At 43.0% G+C, this 22425-nt stretch overlaps 1 protein-coding gene across 1 annotated transcript in view; it reads right to left on the bottom strand.

Moving 5' to 3' along the window:
• The window catches only part of SLC38A5 (solute carrier family 38 member 5), a 48621-nt gene extending 30191 nt beyond the window's left edge, over positions 1-18430 (bottom strand). The window contains exons 1-2 of the mRNA XM_049871317.1: positions 17962-18430; positions 16231-16340 (exon numbers count right to left, since the gene is read on the bottom strand). Of these exons, the coding sequence (XP_049727274.1) occupies positions 16231-16340; positions 17962-18081 (230 nt within the window). The 5' untranslated portion in view covers positions 18082-18430. The remainder of the gene's footprint in view (positions 1-16230; positions 16341-17961) is intronic.
• Between the last annotated feature and the right edge of the window lie 3995 nt (positions 18431-22425).

The raw sequence follows: 22425 nt of genomic DNA, 5'->3' as shown, positions 1-22425 counted from the left end.
TGACATTAGGAGTATCCACATCCCAATCTATGACCACAGAGGTGTCCACAGCTCAGTGTGTGACATTCCAGGAGTATCTGTGCCCCTGTCCAGTGACCTAAGGAGCATCTACACCCCAGTCTGTGTGATCCCTAGGAGGGTCCATAACCAAGTCATTGTGACCCCAGGAGGGGGGAATGTCTGCAGGAAAAGCATCCCAGGCAAAGGGAACAACCAGTAAAAAAGCTTTGAGGTAAAAGCATACTTACCATATGTAAAGAACAGATGTCCACGCAATGGTACTCAAAACGGCCTGGTGCTGGTACAACAACAGATATATAGACCAATGGAACAGAATTGAGAATCCAGATGTAAATTCATCCACCTGTGAGCAGCTGATATTTGACAATGGCCCAAAGTCCGTTAAATGGGGAAAAGACAGCCTAACAAATGGTGCTGGCATAACTGGATATCCATCTGCAAAAAAATGAAACAAGACCCATACCTCAACTACACACAAAAACTGACTCAAAATGGATCAAAGACCTAAATATAAAATCTAAAATGATAAAGATCATGGAAGGAAAAATAGGGACAATGCTAGGAACCGTAATACATGGCATAAACAGTATACAAAACATTACTCGAGTGGCGGGGCCAAGATGGCAGAATAGCTAGACCCTTCCTGCTATCCCTCTTACAACAAAGACCCAAAAAATCAAGTGAAACGAGTATATTTCGGACAAGCTAGGACCCCTGAACATCAAAGGCAAAGTCAGAAAATGGACTGAGCGGAGGGGGAGAGAGACATGGCTCAGGAGTGGAGAAGAGTTACCGGACCTGAATCACAGAGATCCCTCAGGCACCAGTCCCGGGAGTGGCTGCAGAGGGCTGGTGGTAGTGTCCGGCCGCAGTTTCCTCAGGGAGAAGCAGCCAGCCACACAGCCTACTCACCTATGGAACCAGAGAAGACCAATGCTCTCGGTAAAAGCTAAGTAGCTGCGTATATTTTACTGCGCCCCCCACCCCCAAGCCAGCCTCAGTGGCTGCTGATTTCCCTGGGCTTGAGATAGGCCCTGTTGAGCACTCGGAACCATCCTCACAGCCTTGGAGTAGGAATAAATTCACAGTTGGGGGAAAATAAAATTTGCCAGCTCCACTTAACTGGGGGAGCTTAGGACAGAAGCAGCTCCTGTCCAGACATAAATAGTCCATGGACTCTCAGTACCTTTCCACCTGTATGGGCCTATTTCAGAAGAATAGGTCCTTGTTGGCAGACTACACCTATTTCAGCTGTGCAGTGGAGAGGTGGGTGTTTGATGTTTGACACCACTTTGCCTATTAAAGACGATTCTCACCTACCCACATCAGGTGCATAAGGACTGGTGGCTCCTCTCAGGTCACCCAGCCACCCATGATAGGGTCCAAGGAAAACTGGTACCTCCCAGTCCTTACAATCAAAAGCACTGGGTGCCCATGGTCTCTCTGCAGAACCCACCCACCTGTACGCTCTAGGGAACAGGGACACACTTTCCTCACACATACTCGGGGGACAGTTCTCAGCCCCCTGCCTTGATAAGAGCGTGACCCCCTGCTGCAACCAGATACTGGTACCTAGACAAATCACCCCTACCCCTTTAAGACTGTACAACAGAGCCTGTACCACACACTTGATGATCAGCTACCTGGGCACCTGAGATGAATTCATACAAGAAAAGTGAATGGACTCCTAGACAGATATACTTGATAACACCTCTAGCCATCTCGTGACAGGACATCAGAGCTTCAAAGGTGAAAATATTCAAGCTAGCTCACTCAAGCAACCCACTTGGGCATATCAAAACAAAACAAAGCAAGAAGCTAGGATACAGTAAGCAAACATAAAATAAACTAATACAATAACTTACAGACAGCTCGGAGACAACAGTCAATATCAAGTCACATAAAGAAACAGAGCATGACTGCCTCAGCAAGCTCTCAAAACAAAGAGTCAATGAATCTTCTGGATGAAAGTGCCTTCCTGGAATTATCGGATGCAGAATTTAAAAGATTAATATACAGAACTCTTCAAGACACCAGAAACAAGATTAGGAAGGACATCAGGCAATATGCAGAACAACCCAAGGAACACACAGATAAAGTAGTTGAAGAAATTAAAAAGGTTACTGAAGAACATAGTGAAAAATTTAATAAGCTCCAAGAATCCGTAGAGACAGCAATCAGAAATTCAGAAGATTAACAATAAAATTGCAGAATTAGATAATGCACTAGAAGGACGTAAGAGCAGAATTGAGCAAGTGGAAGGCAGAATTAGTGAGATTGAAGATAAAACACTTGGCACCAATATATTTGAAGAAAAATCAGATAAAAGAATTTTAAAAAATGAAGAAACCTTAAGAATCATGTGGGACTCTATCAAGAGAAATAACCTACAAGTGACTGCACTACCAGAACAGGGAGGGATAACAAAAAATACAGAGAATTGTTGAAGAATTGTTGGCAGAAAACTTCCCTGATGTAGTGAAAGATGAGAAGATATCTATCCAAGATGCTCATCGAACTCCACATACGGTAGATTTTAAAAGAAAGTCACCAAGACATGTTACATCAAACTTGCCAAAACCAAAGATAAAGAGAGAATTTTTAACAGCAGCTAAGGATTTTTTTTTTTTTAAGGATAAATGAACAGTCACCTACAAAGAAGAGTCAATAAGAATAAGCTCAGACTACTTGGCAGACATGATGCAGCCAAGAAGGCAATGGGATGACTTATATAAAGCATTCAAGGAAAATAATTACCAGCCAAGAATCATATATCCAGCAAAACTGTCTCTCAAATATGAAGGTGAAATTAAGACATTTCTAGATAAACAGAAGTTTAGGGAATTCGTAAAAACCAAACAAAAACTTCAAGAAATACTAAAAGGAGTTAGTTGGTTAGAAGATCAATAATATCAGATATCAACCCAAGACTAGAACAATGGACAGAGCAATCAGATGTCAAACCAGACAGGGAAATCACAAAAATAAATCAAGATTAAAAAAAAAACACTCAAAACAGGGAAACATGTTATTATGTAAAGAAGACAACATTAAAATAAAGAGGGACTGAGAAATACAGTCACAGATCTTTCATATGGAGAGAAAGACAAGGCGATATAAAGAAATAAAGTTAGGTTTAAACTTAGAAAAATACAGGCAAATATTAAGGTAACCACAAAGGAGATTATCCTACTCATTAAAATAAAACATAAGAAAAAAAGAGACTCAGCAAAAACAAAATCAACAAAAATGCATAAGAGGAAAAGACATATAAACTACTCAGCACAAAAAATTAAGTGGGAAAAAGAAACTCTTAACACACAAAAAAACATCAAAATGACAGCGCTAAACGCAAAAAAAAAAAAAAACGCAAACCTATCTATAATTCCGCTGAATGTAAATGGACTAAATGCACCAATAAAGAGACAGAGAGTGGCAGAATGGATTAAAAAACATGATCCATCTATATGCTGCCTACAAGAGACACACCTTAGACTTAAGAGACACAAACAAACTAAAACTCTAAGGATGGAAAAAAATATATCAAGCAAACAACAATCAAAAAAGAGCAGGAGTAGCAGTATTAATTTCCAACAAAACAGACATTAAAGTTAAATCCACCACAAAGGACAAGGAAGGACACTATATACTGATTAAAGGGACAATATACCAGAAGGATATAACCATATTAAATATTTATGGACCCAATGACAGGACTCCAAGATACATAAACTCTAACAGTACCGAAAAGTGAGATAGACAGCTCTACAATAATAGTAGGAGACTTCAACACACCACTTTCAGTGAAGGAAAGGACATCCAGAAAGCAGCTCAATAAAGACACGGAAGATCTAAATGCCACAATCAACCAACTTGACCTATAGACATATACAGAATAGTCCACCCAACAGCAGCCAAGGATACTTTCTTTTCTAGTGCACATGAAACATTCTCTAAAATAGACCACATATTAGGTCATAAAGCAAGCCTTAGGAGAATTCAAAACATCGAAATATTACAAAGCAACTTCTCTGACCATAAGACCATAAAAGTAGAAAACAGTAACAGGAAAAGCAGGCAAAAGAAATCAAACACTTGGAACTGAACAATAAAAACCCTACTCAAAAATAATGGGGTTATGGAAGACATTAAGGATGGAATAAAGAAATTCGTAGAATCCAATGAGAATGAAAACACTTCCTATCAGAACCTTTGGGACACAGCGAAAGCAGCGCTCACAGGTCAATTTATATCAATAAATGCACACATCCAAAAACAAGAAAGGGCCAAAATCAAAGAATTATCCCTGCAACTTGAACAAATAGACAGCAACAAAAGAAATCCTCAGGCACCAGAAGAAAACAAATAATTAAAATTAAGCACGGAATTAAATAGAAAATAGAAAAACACTGAAACAGTTAACAAGACCAAATTGTTGGTTCTTAGAAAAAATTAACAAAATTGATAAACCATTGGCCAAACTGACAAAAGAAAAACAGGAGAGGAAGCAAATAATCTGAATAAAAAATGAGATGGGCGATATTACAGCAGACCCAAATGAAATTAAAAGAATCCTATCAGATTACTTCGAAAAACTGTACTCTAACGAATTTGAAAATCTAGAAGAAATGGATGAATTCCTAGAAACACACTACCTACCTAAACTAACACAAACAGAGGTAGAACAACTTAATAGACCCATAACAAAAAAAGAGATTGAAAAGGTAATAAAAAACCTCCCCACAAAAAAAAAAGCCCTGGCCCAGACACCTTCACTGGAGAGTTCTACCAAACTTTCAGAGAAGAGTTAACACCACTACTACTAAAGGTACTTCAGAGCATAGACAGAATACTCCCAAACTCATTCTATGAAGCCAGCATATCCCTGATACCAAAACCAGGTAAAGACACCACACAAAAAAAAAATTAGAGACCTATATCCCTCGTGAACTTAGATGAAAAAATCCTCAACAAAATTCTAGCCAAGAGAATTCAACAACATATCAAAAAAATAATTCACCATGACCAAGTGGGATTCATACCAGGTACGCAGGGATGATTCAACATTAGAAAAACAATGTAATCCATCATATAAATAAAAAGACAAGAACCACATGGTTTTATCAATTGTGCAGAAAAGGCATTTGATAAAGTTCAACACCCATTCATGATAAAAACTCTCACAAAATAGGAATAGAAGGAAAATTCCTCAACATAATAAAGGGCATTTACACAAAGCCAACAGCCAACATCATCCTAAATGGAGAGAGTCTGAAAGCATTCCCCTTAAGACCAGGAACCAGACACAGATGCCCTTAATCACCATTCTTATTCAACATTGTGTTGGAGGTCCTAGCCAGAGCAGTTAGGCTAGATAAAGAAATAAAGGGCATCCAGATTGGTAAGGAAGAAGTAAAAGTATCTGCATTTGCAGATGACATGATCTTATACACAGAAACCGCTAAAGAATCCTCAAGAAAACTACTGAAACTAATAGAAGAGTTCAGCAGAGCATCAGGATACAAGATAAACAAACAAAATCAGTTGGATTCCTCTGCACCAGCAAAAAGAACATCGAGGAGGAAATCACCACATCAATACCATTTACAGTAGCCCTCAAGAGGATAAAATATTTAGGAATAAATCTTATCAGAGATGTAAAAGACCTATACACAGAAAACTACAAGGCACTATTGCAAGAAACCAAAAGAGACCTACATAAGTGGAAAAACATACCTTGCTCATGGATAGGAAGACATAAAAATGTCTATTCTACCAAAAGTGATCTATAGATACAATGCAATTCCGATCCAAATTACAGCAACATTTTTTAAGCAGGTGGAGAAACAAATCACCAACTTCGTATGGCAGGGAAAGAGGCCCCAGAGAAGTAAACCATTACTGAAAAAGAAGAACAAAGTGGGAGACCACACCCTACCTGATTTTACAACCTATTATACCGCCACAGTAGTCAAAACAGCCTGGTACTGGGACAACAACAGATACATAGACCAATGGAACAGAATTGAGAATACAGACATAAATCCATCCACATATGAGCAGCTGATATTTCACAAAGTCCCAATGTCAGTTAAATGGGGAAAATACAGTCTCTTTAACAAATGGTGCTGGCATAACTGGATATCCATCTGCAAAAAAATGAAATAAGACCCATACCTTACACCATGCACAAAAACTAACTCAAAATGGATCACAGACCTAAATATAAAATCTAAAATGATTAAGATCAAGGAAGAAAAAAATAGGGACAACCCTAGGAGCCCTAATACATGGCATAAACAGTATATAAAACATTACTAACAATGCAGAAGAGAAACTAGATAACTGGGAGCTCCTAAAAATCAAAACATCTATGCTCGTCCAAAGACTTCACCAAAAGAGTACAAAGATTACCTACAGACTGGGAAAAAGGTTTTAGCTATGACATTTCCAATCAGCATCTATCTCTAAAATCTACATGATCCTGCAAAAACTCAACTACAAAAAGACAAATAACCCAATTAAAAAATGGACAAAGGACATGAACAGACGCTTCACTAAAGAAGACATTCAGGTAGCTAACAGATACATGAGGAAATGTTCACGATCATTAGCCATTAGAGAAATGCAAATCAAAACTACAATGAGATTCCATCTCCAACAAGGCTAGCATTAATCCAAAAAACACAAAATAATAAATGTTGGAGAGGTTGTGGAGAGACTGGAACACTTATACACTGCTGGTGGGAATGTAAAATCGTACAGCCACTTTGGAAATCAATTTGGCGTTTCCTTAAAAAACTAGAAATAGAATTACCATATGATCCAGCAATCCCACTCCTTGGAATATATCCTAGAGAATTAAGAGCCTTTACACGAACAGATATATGCACACCCATGTTCATTGCAGCACTGTTTACAACAGCAAAAACATGGAAGCAACCAAGGTGCCCATCAACGGATGAATGGATAAATAAATTATTGTATATTCACACAATGGAATACTACCTATCGATACAGAACAATGATGAATCCGGGAAACATTTCATAGCATGGAGGAATCTGGAAGGCATTATGCTGAGTGAAATTAGTCAGTTGCAAAAGAACAAATATTGCATAAGAGCACTAGTATAATAACTGGAGAAATGGTTTAAACAGAGAAGAAAACATTCTTTGATGGTTACGAGAGGGGAGGGGAGGGAGAAGGTTTTCACTAATTAGATAGTAGATAAGAATTATTTTAGGTGAAGGGAAAGACAACACACAATACAGGAGAGGTCAGCACAACTGGACTAAAAAGCAAAGTTTCCTGAATAAACTGAACGCCTTGAAGGCCAGCGTAGGAAGGGTGGGGGTTTGGGGACCATCATTTCAGGAGACATCTAAGTCAACTGACATAATAAAATCTATTAAGAAAACATTCTGAATCCTACTTTGGAGAGTGGCGCCTGGGGTCTTAAACGCTAGCAAGTGGCCATCTAAGATGCATCAATGGGTAATTATGAGCCCAAGAGACAGAAAGGACCACATAAACCAGACAGTACATCAGCCTGAGACCAGAACTAGGTGGTGCCCAGCTACAACCAATGACTACCCTGACAGGGGACATATCAGAGAACCCCTGCGGGAGCAGGAGAGCAGTGGGATGCAGACCCCAAATTCTCATAAAAAGACCAGACTTAATGGTCTGACTGAGACTAGAAGGACCCCGGAGGTCATAGTCCCCAGACCTTCTGTTAGCCCAAGACAGGAACCATTCGCAAAGCCAACTCTTTAGACAGGGATTGACTGAACTATGGGATAGAAAATGCTACTGGTGAAGAATGAGCTTCTTGGATCAAGTAGACATATGAGACTATGTTGGCAGCTCCTGTCTGGAGGGGAGATGGGAGGGCAGAGGGGGTCAGAAGCTGGTTGAACAGACACGAAAATAGAGAGTGGAGAGAAGGAGTGTGCTGTGTCATTAGGGGGAGAGCAATTAGGAGTATATAGCAAGGTGTATGTAAGTTTTTGTATGAGAGACTGACTTTATTTGTAAACTTTCATTTAAAGCACAATACAAATTAAAAAAAAAATTACTAACAATCCACAAACACCAGAAGAGAAACTAGATAATGGGGAACTCCTAAAAATCAAACATGCTCATCCAAAGACTTCACCAAAAGAGTAAAAGAACAACCTACAGACTGGGAAAAATTTTTTTGGCTATGACAAATCCAATCAGCATCTAATCTCTAAAAGCTACAAGATACTGCAAAACCTCAACAACAAAAAGATAAATAATAACCCAATTAAAAAATAAGAAGGGATATGAACAGGCACTTCACCAAAGAAGACATTCAGGCAGCTAACAGATACATGAAATGCTCACGATCATTAGCCATTAAAACGAAAAAGTAAACCTGTTGCCATCGAGTCGATTCCGACTCATAGTGACCCCATAAGACAGAGTAGAACTGCCCCATAGAGTTTCCAAGGGGCACCTGGTGGCTTCGAACTGCCGTCCTTTTGGTTAGCAGCTGTAGCACTTAACCACTATGCCACCAGGGCTTCCCATTAGCCATTAGAGAAATGCAAATCAAAACTACAATGAGACACCATCTAACCACAAAAAGGGTAGCATTAATCCAAAAAACTCAAAAAAAAAAAAGCCTGGAACACTTACACACTGCTGGTGGGAATGTAAAATGATACAACCACTTTGGAAATTTATTTGGTGCTTCCTTAAAAAGATAGAAATAGAAGTACCATACAATCCAGCAATCCCACTCCTTGGAATATATCCTAGAGAAAAAAGAGCCATCACATGAATAGATATATGCATACCCATGTTCACTGCAGCCCTGTTCACAATAGCAAAAAGGTGAAAACAACCCAGGTGCCCATCAAAAGACGAATGGATAAACAAATTATGGTACATACACACAATGGAATAAAACAATGATGAGTCCGCGAAACATCTCACAACATGGATGAATCTGGAAGGCATTATGCTGAGTGAAATTAGTCGCAAAAGGACTAATATTGTATGAGACTACTATTATAAGAACTCAAGAAAAGGTTTAAACACAGAAGAAAACATTCTTTGATGGTTACGAGGGTGGGGAGGGAGGGAAAGCGGAATTCACTAACTAGATAGTAGACAAGAATTATCTTAGGTGAAGGGAAGGACAACACACAATACAGGGGAAGTCAGCACAACTGGACTAAAACAAAAGCTAAGAAGTTTCCCGAACACAACCAAACATTTCAAGGGACAGAGTAGCAGGGTTGGGGGTCTGGGGACCATGGTTTCGGGGGACATCTAGGTCAACTGGCATAACAAAGTTTATTGAAAAAATGTTCTGCGTCCCACTTTGGTGAGTGGCGTCTGCGGTCTTAAAAGCTTGTGGGCAACCATCTAGGATGCATCAATTGGTCCCAACCCATCTGGACCAAAGGAGAATGAAGAACACCAAAGACATGAGGAAATATTAGCCGAAGAGGCAAAAGGGCCACATAAACCAGAGACTCCATCAGCCTGAGACCGGAAGAACTAGACAGTACCTGGCTACCACCAATGACCGCCCTGACAGGCAACACAATAGAGTCCCTGATGGAGCAGAAGAAAAATGGGGTGCAGAATTCAAGTTCACATAAAAAGACCAGACTTAATGGTCTGAGACTAGAGGAACCCCAGAAGATATGGCCCCCGGATTCTCTGTTAACCCAGAACTAAAACCATTCCCAAAGCCAACACTTCAGACAAAGATTAGACTGGAGTATAAAACATAAAATAATACTCATGAAGAGCGTGCTTCTTAGTTCAAGTAGATCCAAAAAAAAAAAAAAACCCACTGCCGTCGAGTTGATTCCAACTCATAGCGACCCTACAGGACAGAGTAGAACTGCCCCATAGAGTTTCCAAGGAGCGCCTGGCAGATTTGCACTGCCGACCTCTTGGTTAGCAGCTGTAGCACTTAACCACTATGCCACCAGGTAAGTTCAAGTAGATACACGAGACTAAATGGGCAGCTCCTGTCCGGAGGCTAGACGAGAAGGCAGAAAGGGACAGGAGCTGGTTGAATGGACACAGGAAACCTGAGGTGGGAAGGGGGAGTGTGCTGTCACGTTACAGAGATTGCAACTAGAGTCACACAACAATATGTGTATGAATTTTTGTATGAGAAATTAACTTGAGCTGTAAACTTTCACCTAAAGCACAATAAAAAAGAAGAGCCTTAAAAAAAAAAAAACAAAATAGGTGTCCAGTGGGGCTGAAGCGGAGTTCGTGAGGGGTAGAGCGGTGGGATGTGAGGTCAGAAAAGTGATGTGGACCCAACCAGATCCTGTAGGACCTCATGGGCCATGGTGAGGACTCTGGCTTTTTCTCTGAGTGAAGGTTCCGAGGAGAGCAGGAATATATGCCTGACTTGGGTTGCAACAGGATCCCTCTGGCTTCTGTGAGAAGGCTGACTGAAGCTCCTGAGTGGCAGATAATGCTGACCCCACGGAGGGCAGGTGCCCGAGCCCAACGGGCAGGCCAAGCACCACAGCCACTCGGCAGACTTCCCCTTGGGGTTGTGCGTTCTCTCTGGCGCATGTGGTGGGTTCTGGCCTTCCTGTTCCCAAAAACATTACACGTGCAGGAGAGGCCAAGGAGATTGAGTCAAGATGGCCTGACTGTGGGACTTCAAGCCAGAACTGCCTTTCTCTGGTCCCCACTTTTCCCCATTTTTCAGGTGAATCTAATTCCTGCCCTGCAACTCTCCAGCCTTCTCATTCTGTTCTCTCCAATCAACACCAGCCTCCTTGATGTTCCTCAAACACACCAAGCATTATTCCACCTCAGGGCCAATGTACCTGCTATCCCCCCTATACTTGGACATTCTTCCCAAGATATGTGTATAGTTCATATTTGCATGGCTGTTATTGACATGGCTACCTCTTTCATTTTCTTCCTCTCCACTTAAAGATCATCTCTGGAAACCTTCCCTGATTATCCAAAATAGCACCCCATCACTATCCTTGAAACTTGCTTTGTTTTCCTTAATAACAATTAGCAATTCCTGATAGTATATATTTACTGTTGAATCACTCAGGGTCTGGGGGGAAACGAGAGGCACACTCAACTGGAATTTTGAAAAGACTTCAATGAAGGGACCTAAAGATATGTGGGGAGGGTTCAGTAAAACAATAAAGGTGATATTATGGATTCAATCTACCACTTGTTTGTCAGTTTGTCACAGAGTGGTGGCTTGGGTGTTGCTGTGATGCTGGAAGCTATGCCGCTGGTATTTCAAATACCAACAGGGTCACCCATGGTAGACAGATTTCAGCAAAGCTTCCAGACGAAGACAGACTAGGAAGAAGGACCTGGTGATCTACTTCTGAAAAAACTGGCCAGTGAAAACCTTATGAATAGCAGCGGAACACTGTCTGATAAAGTGCCAGAAGATGAGCCCCTCAGGTTGGAAGGCACACAAAATACAACTGGGGAAGAGCTGCCTCCTCAAAGCAGAGTCGACATTAATGACGGGGATGGAGTAAAGCTTTCAGGACCTTCAGTTGCTGATGTGGCACGACTCAAAACGAGTAGAAACAGCTGCAAATATCCACTTGTAATCAGAATGTGGAATGCATAAAGTGTGAATCAAGGAACACTGAAAATTCTCAAAAATAAAATGGAACACTTGAAGATTGATATCCTAGGCATTAATAAGGTCAACTGGACTGGTACTGACCATTTTGAATAAGAATATCATATAGTCTACTATACCTGATGCTATGGGTTGAATTATGTCCTCCCAAAATATGTATTCTAAACAGGGCTGTAAACCAGTTTGTTCTGTTCAAACTGCTGAGAATTTGCATTTCTAACAAGTTCCCTACTGAGAACTTGCATTTCTAACAAGTTCCTAGGAAGTTATACTTAAGAATCACCTGAGGATCCTGTTAAAATGTAGATTCTGATTGAGTATGTCTAGGGTGGAAATGCAAATTATCAGCAGGGAACTTGTTAGGGATGCAAATTCTCAGCGAGGGTCCAAATGAGAATGAACCGGTTGGAAGCCCTGGTTGTAAATTCTAACTTCTATGCCTGTGGTTATAATCCCATTTGGAAATCTGTGGTCTTTGTTATGTTAACGAGGCATAATTAGTGTAAGGTGTATTTTGAGTCAATATCTTTTGAGATATAAAGGAGATTAAACAACCTAGCAAAGTAAAGATGAGGGTAGACTGATGCCAAGCTACATGGAAATCTCCAAGGAACCAGGAAAAATGCTGAAGAGACAAAGACCTTATCCCACAGCTGACAGAGAAAGCCTTCCCCTAGAGCCCATGCCCTGAACTCAAACTGCTAGGGGCCCTGGTGGCACAGTGGTTAAGAGCTACAGCTGCTAACCAAAAGATCAGCAGTTCGAATCCACCAGTCACTCCTTAGAAACTCTATGGGTCAGTTCTGCCCTGTCCTATAGGGTTGCTATGAGTCGGAATTGACTTGATGGCAATGGGTTAGCCTCCTACGCTGGGAGAAAATAAATTTCTATTTGTTAAAGCCATCCAGTTCTAGTATTTTTCTTATAGCAGCACTAGATAACTAAGACACATGTATTTTACAATAGCAATTTTTTTTTCATAAAATTTAAAGGAAAACAAAAAATTTTTAAAGGAAGACATTAAAATATAAAGCTATAGTGATGAAAACACTGATAAAAACCTATCTGAAGAGCACTTTGGAAACATCTGTTAAAATTTTTAAAAGTACACACCCCTAACCAGCAATACTACTAAGAATTTATTCTATGACAGTTGTTGTTGACTGCTATCAAATCTATTCCAACTCATAGCAACTCAATGTCACAGAGCAGAACTGTTCCATAGGGTTTTCATGGCTGTAATCTTTACAGAAGCAGATTGCCAGGTTTTTTTCCCATGGAGCTGCTGAGTGGGTTCAAACCACCACCGTTTCAGTTACCAGCCAAGCACTTAACTGTTGCGCCACCATGGCTCCTTCATGCTATGACTAGACTTCTCCAAATACTTCAAGATATGCATACATGGCTACTCTCCTTGGGATTATTTGTAACAGTAAAACAAAACAAAAGCCCTACGAAACATCTGCCAATGTTCACTGCAGCACTATTCAAAACATTCAAAAGGTAGAAAAAACCCAACTGTCCATCAACAGATGAATGGATAAACAAAATGAGGTATATTCATATAATGGAATACTATTCAGTCATAAGAAGAAATGAAGTCCTGATACATGCTACAACATGAATACATGGATGAACCTTGAAAACATATGTTGAGTATGAGTCAGAAATAAAAGGACAAATATTGTATGATCCCGCTTATATGAAATATCTAGAATAGGTAAATGTCTTAGTTATCTAGTGTTGCTGTAATAGAAATACCACAACTGGATGACTTTAACAAACAAACTTATTTTCTTACACTTTAGGAGGCTAGAAGTCCAAATTCAGGGTGCCAGCTCTAGAGGAAGGCTTTCTATCTGTTGGCTCTGGGGGAAGGTCCTTGTCTCTGAGCTTCTGCTCCTCGATGAACTTCATGTGGCTTGGCATCTCTCTTCCCGCATCATAGCGTGCTAGCTTGCTTTTAATCTGTTTTATATCTCAAAAGAGATTGACTTAAGATACACCCTACACTAATACTGTCTCACTAATATAACAAAGGTTATAATCCCAAGTGGAATTATAACCACAGGCATAGACATTAAGATTTACCACACATATTTTTTTTATAATTTTTATTGTGCTTTAAGTGAAAGTTTACAAATCAAGTCAGTCTCTCACACAAAAACCCATATACACCTTGCTACACACTCCCAGTTACTCTCCCCCTAATGAGACAGCCCGCTCTCTCCCTCCACTCTCTCTTTTTGTGTCCTTTTCGCCAGCTTCTAACCCCCTCCACCCGCTCATCTCCCCTCCAGGCAGGAGATGCCAACATAGTCTCAAGCGTCCACCTGATCCAAGAAGCTCACTCCTCACCAGCATCCCTCTCCAACCCACTGTCCAGTCCAATCCATGTCTGAAGAGTTGGCTTCAGGAATGGTTCCTGTCCTGGGGCAACAGAAGGTCTGCGGGCCATGACCACCGGGGTCCTTCCAGTCTCAGTCAGACCATTAAGTCTGGTCTTATGAGAATTTGGGGTCTTCATCCCGCTGCTCTCCTGCTCCCTCAGGGGTTCTCTGTTGTGTTCCCTGTCAGGGCAGTCATCGGTTGTAGCCGGGCACCATCTAGTTTTTCTAAGATTCACCACACATATTTTTGATGTACAAGGTTAAATCCATGCCAGAAAATACACAAAGTTTATTAGTGGTTACTGGGGACTGGAGGGATGAGACGGGAGTTACTGATAAAGCGGTACTGAGTTTCTGTTTGGGGTGATGAAAAACTTTTAGAAATACATAATAGTAATGTTTGCCCAATGTGGCGAATGTAATTAATGTCACTGAATTGCACACTTAAAAATGCTAAAAACAGAAAATTTTTATTATAGTATTTTACCAAAATTAAAATTAAAAAAAAAACATGAACTATTAAAGGAGGCAGTTTTTAGAGGATGGGATATAGGGAGTATGTCTTACATTTATGTGGTGTTTGTGTTTTTGCTGTTAGCATGTACACTGTTTTTGTTGTTGTTGTTAGGTGCCATCAAGTCAGTTCCAACTCACAGCGACCCCTAGGTACAGCAGAACGAAACACTGCCTGGTCCTGCCCCACCCTCACAATTGATGTTATGCTTGAACCCATTGCTGCAGCCACTGTGTCGATCAATCTTGTCGAGGGTCTTCCTTTTTCACTGTCCCTCTACCAAGCATGATGTCCTTCTCGAGGGACTGGTCCCTCCTAATAACATGTCCAAAGTACATGAAACGAAGCTTCACCATCCTTACTTCTAAGAAGCATGCTGGCTGTACTTCTCTCAAGACAGATTTGTTCATTCTTCTGGCAGTCCATGGTATAGTCAATATTCATCGCCAACACCATCATTCAAAACCATCAATTCTTCCGTCTTCCTTATTCACCAACCATCTTTTGCATGCATATGAGGTGACAGAAAATATCGTAGCTTGGGACAGTGCATCTTAGTCCTCAAAGTGACATCTTCGTTTTTCAACACTAGAAATAGGTCTTTGGGGACAGAACTGCCCAGTGCAACATGTCATTTGATTTCCTGACCACTGCTCCCATGGGTATTGATTGTGGATACAAGTAAAATGAAATCCGTAACAACTTCAATCTTTTCTCCATTTATCATGATGTGGCTTACTGGACCAGTTCTGAGGATTTTTGTTTTCTTGATATTTAGGAGTAATCCATATTGAAGGTTGACTTTCATCAGTAAGTACTTCAAGTCCTCTTCACCTTCAGCAAGCAAGGTTGTGTCATGTCCATATCGCAGGTGGTTAATGAGTCTTCCTCCAATACTGATGCTGGGTTCTTCTTCATATAGTCTAGTTTCTTGGATTATCTGCTCAGTATACAGCTTGAACACGTACAGTGGAAGGATACAACCCTGACATACACCTTTCCTGATTTTCAACCATGCAGTATCCCCTTGTTGTGTTCAAACAACTGCCTCTTGGTCTATGTACAGGTTCCTCATGAGCACAATTAAGTATTATGGGATTCCCATTCTTTCCAATGCAATCCATAATTTCTCATCATCCATGCAGTCAAATGACTTGACATAGTCAATAAAACACACGTAAACATCTTCCTGGTGTTCTCCATTTTCATCCATCTTATACCACCAATGTTATGTCTGGTTGCACATTCTCTTCTGAATCCAGCTTGAATTTCTGACAGTTCCCTGTAGATGAACCACTGCAACTGCTTTTGAATGATCTTCAGCAAAATTTGACTGGTGTGTAATACTAATGATATTATTCAATAATTTCCATGTACTATTGGATCACCTTTACTACATTCCTTTCATAGTAAAAGAATATTATTTTTCAATGTTGTATTTCTTTCTTTTTTACTTGAATGATACCAACTCAATGTTGGAACAGCACAATATGCTGCTCAGAAAAGCTTTAGCCATTCTATATGTCTTATATTTTTTAAATGGAAGAATTAGAATTCTTATCTAATAAACGGAATTAAAAAAAAAACTCAACCACAAGAAAATAGTGAAATAACCCCTGTTGCAGTGGGTAGCCCACTGCCCAGTCCCCGGCATCCCCTCACTCACCCATTCAAGTCAAAAGCTCGGATGAGGATGTGCTGTAACACATCCAGAGACGTGATCTGGGGGTCGACAGCGAAGGAACGGAACTCAGGTGGCAAGAAGCTCTCACACTTCTGGGGGAGAGAAGACAGGGCAGGCCATCAGGGGCCACATCATCACGCTGAAGTGTAATGAGTGAGGCACAGAGTGGTAGAAGACAAGGTCAGAGAGGTGGCAGGGGCCAGATGGAGGAGGGCGTTTTGGGTCATGCTGGGGACTTTGGTTTTTGCCCTGAGTGAGGGGGGACCCACAGAAGGGTTTTGAGCGGAGGAGGGACTTGGCCTGACTTAGGATTTAACAAGATCCTTCTGGCTGCTCAGAGAAGAACAGTCTGGCGGGCGGAGGTGGGGATATCACCATGTCCAGTCTGGCCCTATTAAACTTCTGGAAGCAACCTTGAACACATCACTGCTCCAGGCTTTTGCTTATGCAAATCCCCCTGCCTGGAATGTCCTTCCCACTTTCTTCACCTGGCTTACTCACAGCTCAGGTATCATCTCTTTTCTGAACCCCCAAACCTTTACCATAGCACTTCCTCATTTATAGTGAAATGATCTGTACTTCTCTCCAGAATCTACCCTTTTCTCGTTACCGCCACCGACACCACCCTGTTCCAAGCCAGCATCACTGCTTGCCCGGTCTACTGCAACAGCCCTTTTACTCAGACTACACACCAAAGAGAAGCCCTGGTGGCGCAGTGGTTAAGGGCTCGGCTGCTAACCAAAAGGTCGGTCGGAACACACCAGCTGCTCAGCAGCAGTCCGCTGCCATAAAGATTTACAGCCTTGGAAAAAAACCCTATGGGGCAGTTCTACTCTGCCCTATAGGGTCGGTAGGAGTCGGAATTGACTGCATGGCAATGGGTATACACCAAAGACCCTTTGCCATCTTCCCCTGCCCCTTACCTCTCTAACTGACCTCCTACCACTCTTCTTCACTCTCTCAGCTCCAGCAATATGGGAACCTAGGGAACACGACAAGCTCATCCCCACCTCCCGGTCTTTGCCCTTGCTGTTCCCTCTGCCTAGAACACTCTTCCCTCCCCCCGCCCCCCATACGCACGTGCATGACTCCTTTTCATTCCAGTCCCTGCTTCTTCAATACCTCCTCTGGGGCTTTCCCTGTACAACCTCGGCTAAAGTAACTCCCAGGTTCATCACCTTTTTCATGATTTCCTCATGGCATTCATCAGTGTCTGAACCTTCTCACTTATTTAGCTGTCTGTCTCCCCCACAACCATGTCAGGTCACCAAGGGTGGAGACTCTCAACACGTTATTTGTTGACTGACTTCAGAGCCTCCCCCTCAATTCCTCAGGGCCCCACCCCTCAACTACTACAGCCCATCCTCCAACTCAATACCCCTTCCCTCTACCCATTATCTTCACCCATCCATTCCATAGGCCCCCATCCCTCCATTTTCAGTCTTGCATCCCAGGATGTGTCCCTAAGGCCCGATGCCCTCAGACCCTGCCCCCACAGTCCCAGGTTCAGCTTCCCCCCCGACCACCACTCTGCCCTCAGACCCTGCCCCCACAGTCCCAGGTTCAGCTTCCCCCCACCACCACTCTGCCCTCAAACCTCGCCCCTCTGGTAACGCCCCAAATCTCGGGCCCCGCCCTCCATTCTAAGACAGCCAGCGCCTTCCCCTCCCCTGGGATACGGGGGCGGGCAGGCAGACCCGCCACCGGCCTCACCTTGACTCGGACCCGCACAACCTCCCGCTCCTCTTCCTCAGCCGCCACCGCCTGTGCTCCCCCGCCGGGCGGAGGCGCGCCGGGGCCGGCCAAGTCCGGAGACCCTGAGACCGTTGCCATCCCTCCGTCACCCGCTCACGGTGACAGTTGACCGTCGACCCCTAGCCCTTTCACTGTGCGCACCCCAGCGCGCTGTAGCCCGCGACCCCACCTTCCGCCGAGGCGCAAGCGCAGAACGCACCACACGACCCTGCCCGCACCGCCCCTCCCACCTGGCAAGGGGCGAAAGCCTGCGCATGCGCCTAGAGTGCTCTTGTCAAGGCCCCGCCCCCAAAGCCGGGCATTTTGCCTCCCGTCAGCTAGTGTGAAAGCGCCTAGCGAGGGCTCGACTCCCCTTCTCCTGCGGTTTGGTTGTTTTGGCAGTTTACTTACGGTTCACCTAGTTATGTGTTACAGTGACTACCTGTATTTCAAGTGAGAGAAGCGGACGCGCAAAGGAAGCTGCTGCGCTATGACCTCAAAGCCCCAGACCCCGCCCCAAGTCGCCTCACGCCTCTGCTGACACATGATGTCACCTATTTCAAATAACCGTGGTCCTCGCTTCAAATGAGTCCGATGTACTGAAAAAAATCCTTTTTCCAGAGTGTTTAAAAAAAACAGTGTACCAAAAGGAAAAATACTGTATAATTCCATCTGTATGAAATACTAGAATAGGCAAATGCTCACAAACAAAGGTTTATTCGTGGCTACCAGGGGCTGGAGGGAGGGGGCAACGGCAAGGTATTGCTTAAGGGGTACTGAGTTTCTGTGTGGGGTGATAAAAAGCTTTTAAACATGGATAATGGTGATGGTTGCACAACACAGTGAATTTAATTAACGTCATTGAATTGTACACTTCAGAAGAGTTAAAGTGGCAAAACTTTTGTTAGACATATTCTACCTCAATAAAATTCTTTAAAATAGTGTACTATTTTCCAATAGTGAAAATTCATGGACCTGCATATTTATGATGTTTTGCAGTTTCTGTACACATGTTCAGAATATTCATTAAATAAGTTACCAAAACAGGCATGTTTATGTTATCTGAAGATCCCAGCTTTTTAAAGTTTGCCTTCATGTTATTTAATCCTCACAACATATTGAGGCCGGCCTGTTACTAAATGGTGTGCCTCCACTAAATATCGGTTGAATGGATGAACATATCTTAGTCTCCTTTGAGAAACTTCATGTGTTGCAAAAAGGCCCTCTTGTCACTTCGTTACACAACATCCACGTGCTTTGGGTTGGGACAAAATATCCACTACCCTTACAAATGTTATTTCTAACAAAGGAGTCTTGTAAGATGCCTGGAATTCAGTTACTGTTGCAGTGCTGTGTGGATGCTACCCTTAAAGTTAACTTTTTAGAAAAGTCAGAAATTCTATTTTGGTATCTTTTAAAATAATTTTTTGCCTTGGTATTAATATTTAGATAGACATCTCTATTTTCTGGAAGGTATAACTAATGGGGAACTTTCTTTGAAATCCAGAAGAGGGTTATTGGCACTTCTCTCTATTCCCATGTGCATGGAGCAAAAAACACCTATGGCACTGCTGATTTTCCGGTGGAAACAAGGAGTTTGAGAGTCTGCTTCTCATGTAGATTATAGGGTGGGATTAGCAAACCATTATCCTGGAGCTTGAAATTTGACTTAAAGGCATTGGGGCACAGGTTTTAGACAAGGGTGTGATGTGGTAAGATACCCCTGTCTTGGTTGCAGAGAGAGCCTTGGATGGAAAGGTACTGAAAGCAAGGAGATCAAAAAGGAGGTCATTGCCATAGTCCTGGGAGAACTTTCTTTTTCATTTGTTTATTCATTCTTCCAGTCAACAAACAGGGAGCCCTGGGGATGCAATGGTTAAGTGATCTGCTGCTAACAAAAGCTTCCCAGTTCAAACCCACCGGCTTCGGACCCACCAGCTGCTCCGAGGGGGAAAAGATCTGGTGATCTGCTCCTGTGAAGATTTCAGCCTAGGAAACCCTATGGGGCAGTTCTACTCTGTCCTATAGGGTCGTTATGGGTTGGAATCGACTCAACAACACACAACAACAACATGCCAGACAACCTACATATAATCCGCACTAAAACCCTAAGAGTTTTTATATAATACTATTATTATTAGCATTTTACAGAGGAGAGCAGTGAAGGCCAGGGAGTTTACGGAACATGCTCAAGATCAAAGTGGTAGTTAGTGTCACAGAGAGTAGCTCATGCAGTGGATGGAAGGTGGGGCTGTGCTTGGTGTATCTGAGGAAGAGCAAGGAGGCCAGCACTCCTCAAGCAGAATAAATGATGGGGTGATTGATGGGATATGGGGTGAAAAAATAATTGGGGTGAGATCATGCAGAGCCTTGGCCTCACAGTGAGCACTTCTCAAAAGCTACACTGTAAACCCAAGGGGAGAAGGGGAGCCAGGATTTGAACTGAAGCTATGCTCTACACAGGTCAGCTGGAGTCAGTCTACTGGTATCTCCAGTTTTCTTATTCCTTCTTTGTCAGCTCCTCAAAGTTCCTCAAGTACCCAACTGTTTTATGACTGAGGGTCCAAAAGGTGAACGATAAGAGTATGGGGTGAGTGATAGGGCCTGCAGTGCAATGGATCGCTTTTGTTTGCCCTTTCTGGCCATGGTCTTGTAACTCCCACCCAAGTGACTGGATGGGACTGTGCAAATAGGGTAATTGTGGCCCACTGAGGGGATTGGTCAGTTTTTGCGATCCTGCTGGGCTTGAAATGAGCCATCCCAGAGGTGGGAAGGAGAGGATCTAACCACCACCAAAGAACAACAGCCAAGAGTGGAGCACATCCTTTGGACCTAGGATCCCTGCACTGAGAGGCTCTTAGAACCAGGAGACCGAGAGGGACAGCTGTAACACTGAAGACGATGGGAAGCTGTGGCAGGAGACACTGGCAGGAGACCTCGTGGTGGGCTTCCCGGCCCAGGGAGCGAGAAAGCTGAGTGCCTTTGGGCAGGAGGCTTCCTGGAGGAGTAGGGTGCCTCCCGGGTACTTGGCGGAGTTAGGTTTGCTGACCCACGGAGCTAGAGCTGAGTGCCTCTGGGCCAAGGCTTACTAGTGGAATGGGGTGCCTTTGGGCACCAATTGGCATACTAAAACAGCTTTGTAACATTTGGCCAAGCAGGGCAGAGGCTGAAGGGCTAGACAGAGGTGTGCCTGAGAACACAGCTGGGAAGAAGCTGTCCTGATGGAAGAACTGTATTATTCTAAGCATTCCAGAACTTGTTATTGCCCAAATAAACCCCACAATTGTTAAGTATTGTCTGTGAGTTTCGTGTGACCATTGCAATGAATTATCAAATCCAGCAGAGAAGTAGAGAGTGCCATGGGAGGGACAATTGGTGTCTGAATTGATAAGGACGGCAGAGAGAGGAGGACCTCCGCCTCATAGGAATCAGCCTCTTGCTGATCTTGATTCTTGATTCTCCTTCCCCCTTGTGAAGTTAGAGGTCAGACACCGCCCCCACGCCCTTTTTAGACAGTCTGTGAGGTAAGTGCTGTGGTCTGAAGGGGGGCGCGATGGGGATCTGTAGGGTGAATGATGGGGGGTCTATAGGGTGAGTGATGGGATATCTGTGGGGTGAATGATAAGGATCTGTGAGTATACTGATAGAGAAGTCTGTGAGGTAAGTGATGGGGTTTGCGAGATGAGTGACAGGGCTTAGATGGGTGAGTGTTAGGGGGTTGCAGGATAAGTGATGGGGGAACTGAAGGGTGAATGAAGGGAGGCCTGTGGGTTGAGTGATGGGCAGTCTTTAGGGTGAGCGATGAGAGTTGTCCGTGGGACTGGTGATGGGGTGTCTTGGCATAAGCTGTCTGGCACCAATATGCTGAGTGATTGGCGTCTGTGGAGTGAATGATAGGGGGTCTGTATGTTGTGTGATGGGGTCTATGTGGTGAATGATCGGGTGTGTGGGGTAAGTTAGGGGGAATCTGTCGGGTGAGTAATCTGTGGGCTGTGGGGTGAGTAATAAGAGGTGTGTGGAGTGAGTGATGGGGGTTGTGTGGTTTGAGTGATGGGGCATCTGTGGGGTAAATGATGAGGGTCTGTGAGGTGCATGATGTAGGGTGTGTAGGGTAAGTGGTTGGGATCTCTAGGGTGAATGATGTGGGCTCCTGGGTTGAGTGTTGAGGGGTTTCTGTGTTGAGTTATGGTGGTCTGTGGGGTTAGTGACATAGAGTGAATGATGGCATTTCAGTGGGGTGAGTGTTGAAAAGTCTGCGGGCAAGTGATCGGGTTGTAGGATGTGATGGGGGTCAGTGGGTTGAACAATGGGGTCTATGGAGTGAATGATGAAGGACTGTGAGGTAAGAGTTTAGGGAGTTGATGAGGAGAGAGAAGGGAGTCTCTGGAGTGATAAGGAGTCTGTGGAATGTGTGATGGATCTGTGGGGTGATGAGGGGTCTAT

Source organism: Elephas maximus, chromosome X, assembly GCF_024166365.1.
Source record: "Elephas maximus indicus isolate mEleMax1 chromosome X, mEleMax1 primary haplotype, whole genome shotgun sequence".
Taxonomy (NCBI): domain Eukaryota; kingdom Metazoa; phylum Chordata; class Mammalia; order Proboscidea; family Elephantidae; genus Elephas; species Elephas maximus.
The sequence above is the reverse complement of the archived record's forward strand: the minus strand, read 5'-3'. Positions and strand labels throughout refer to the sequence as shown.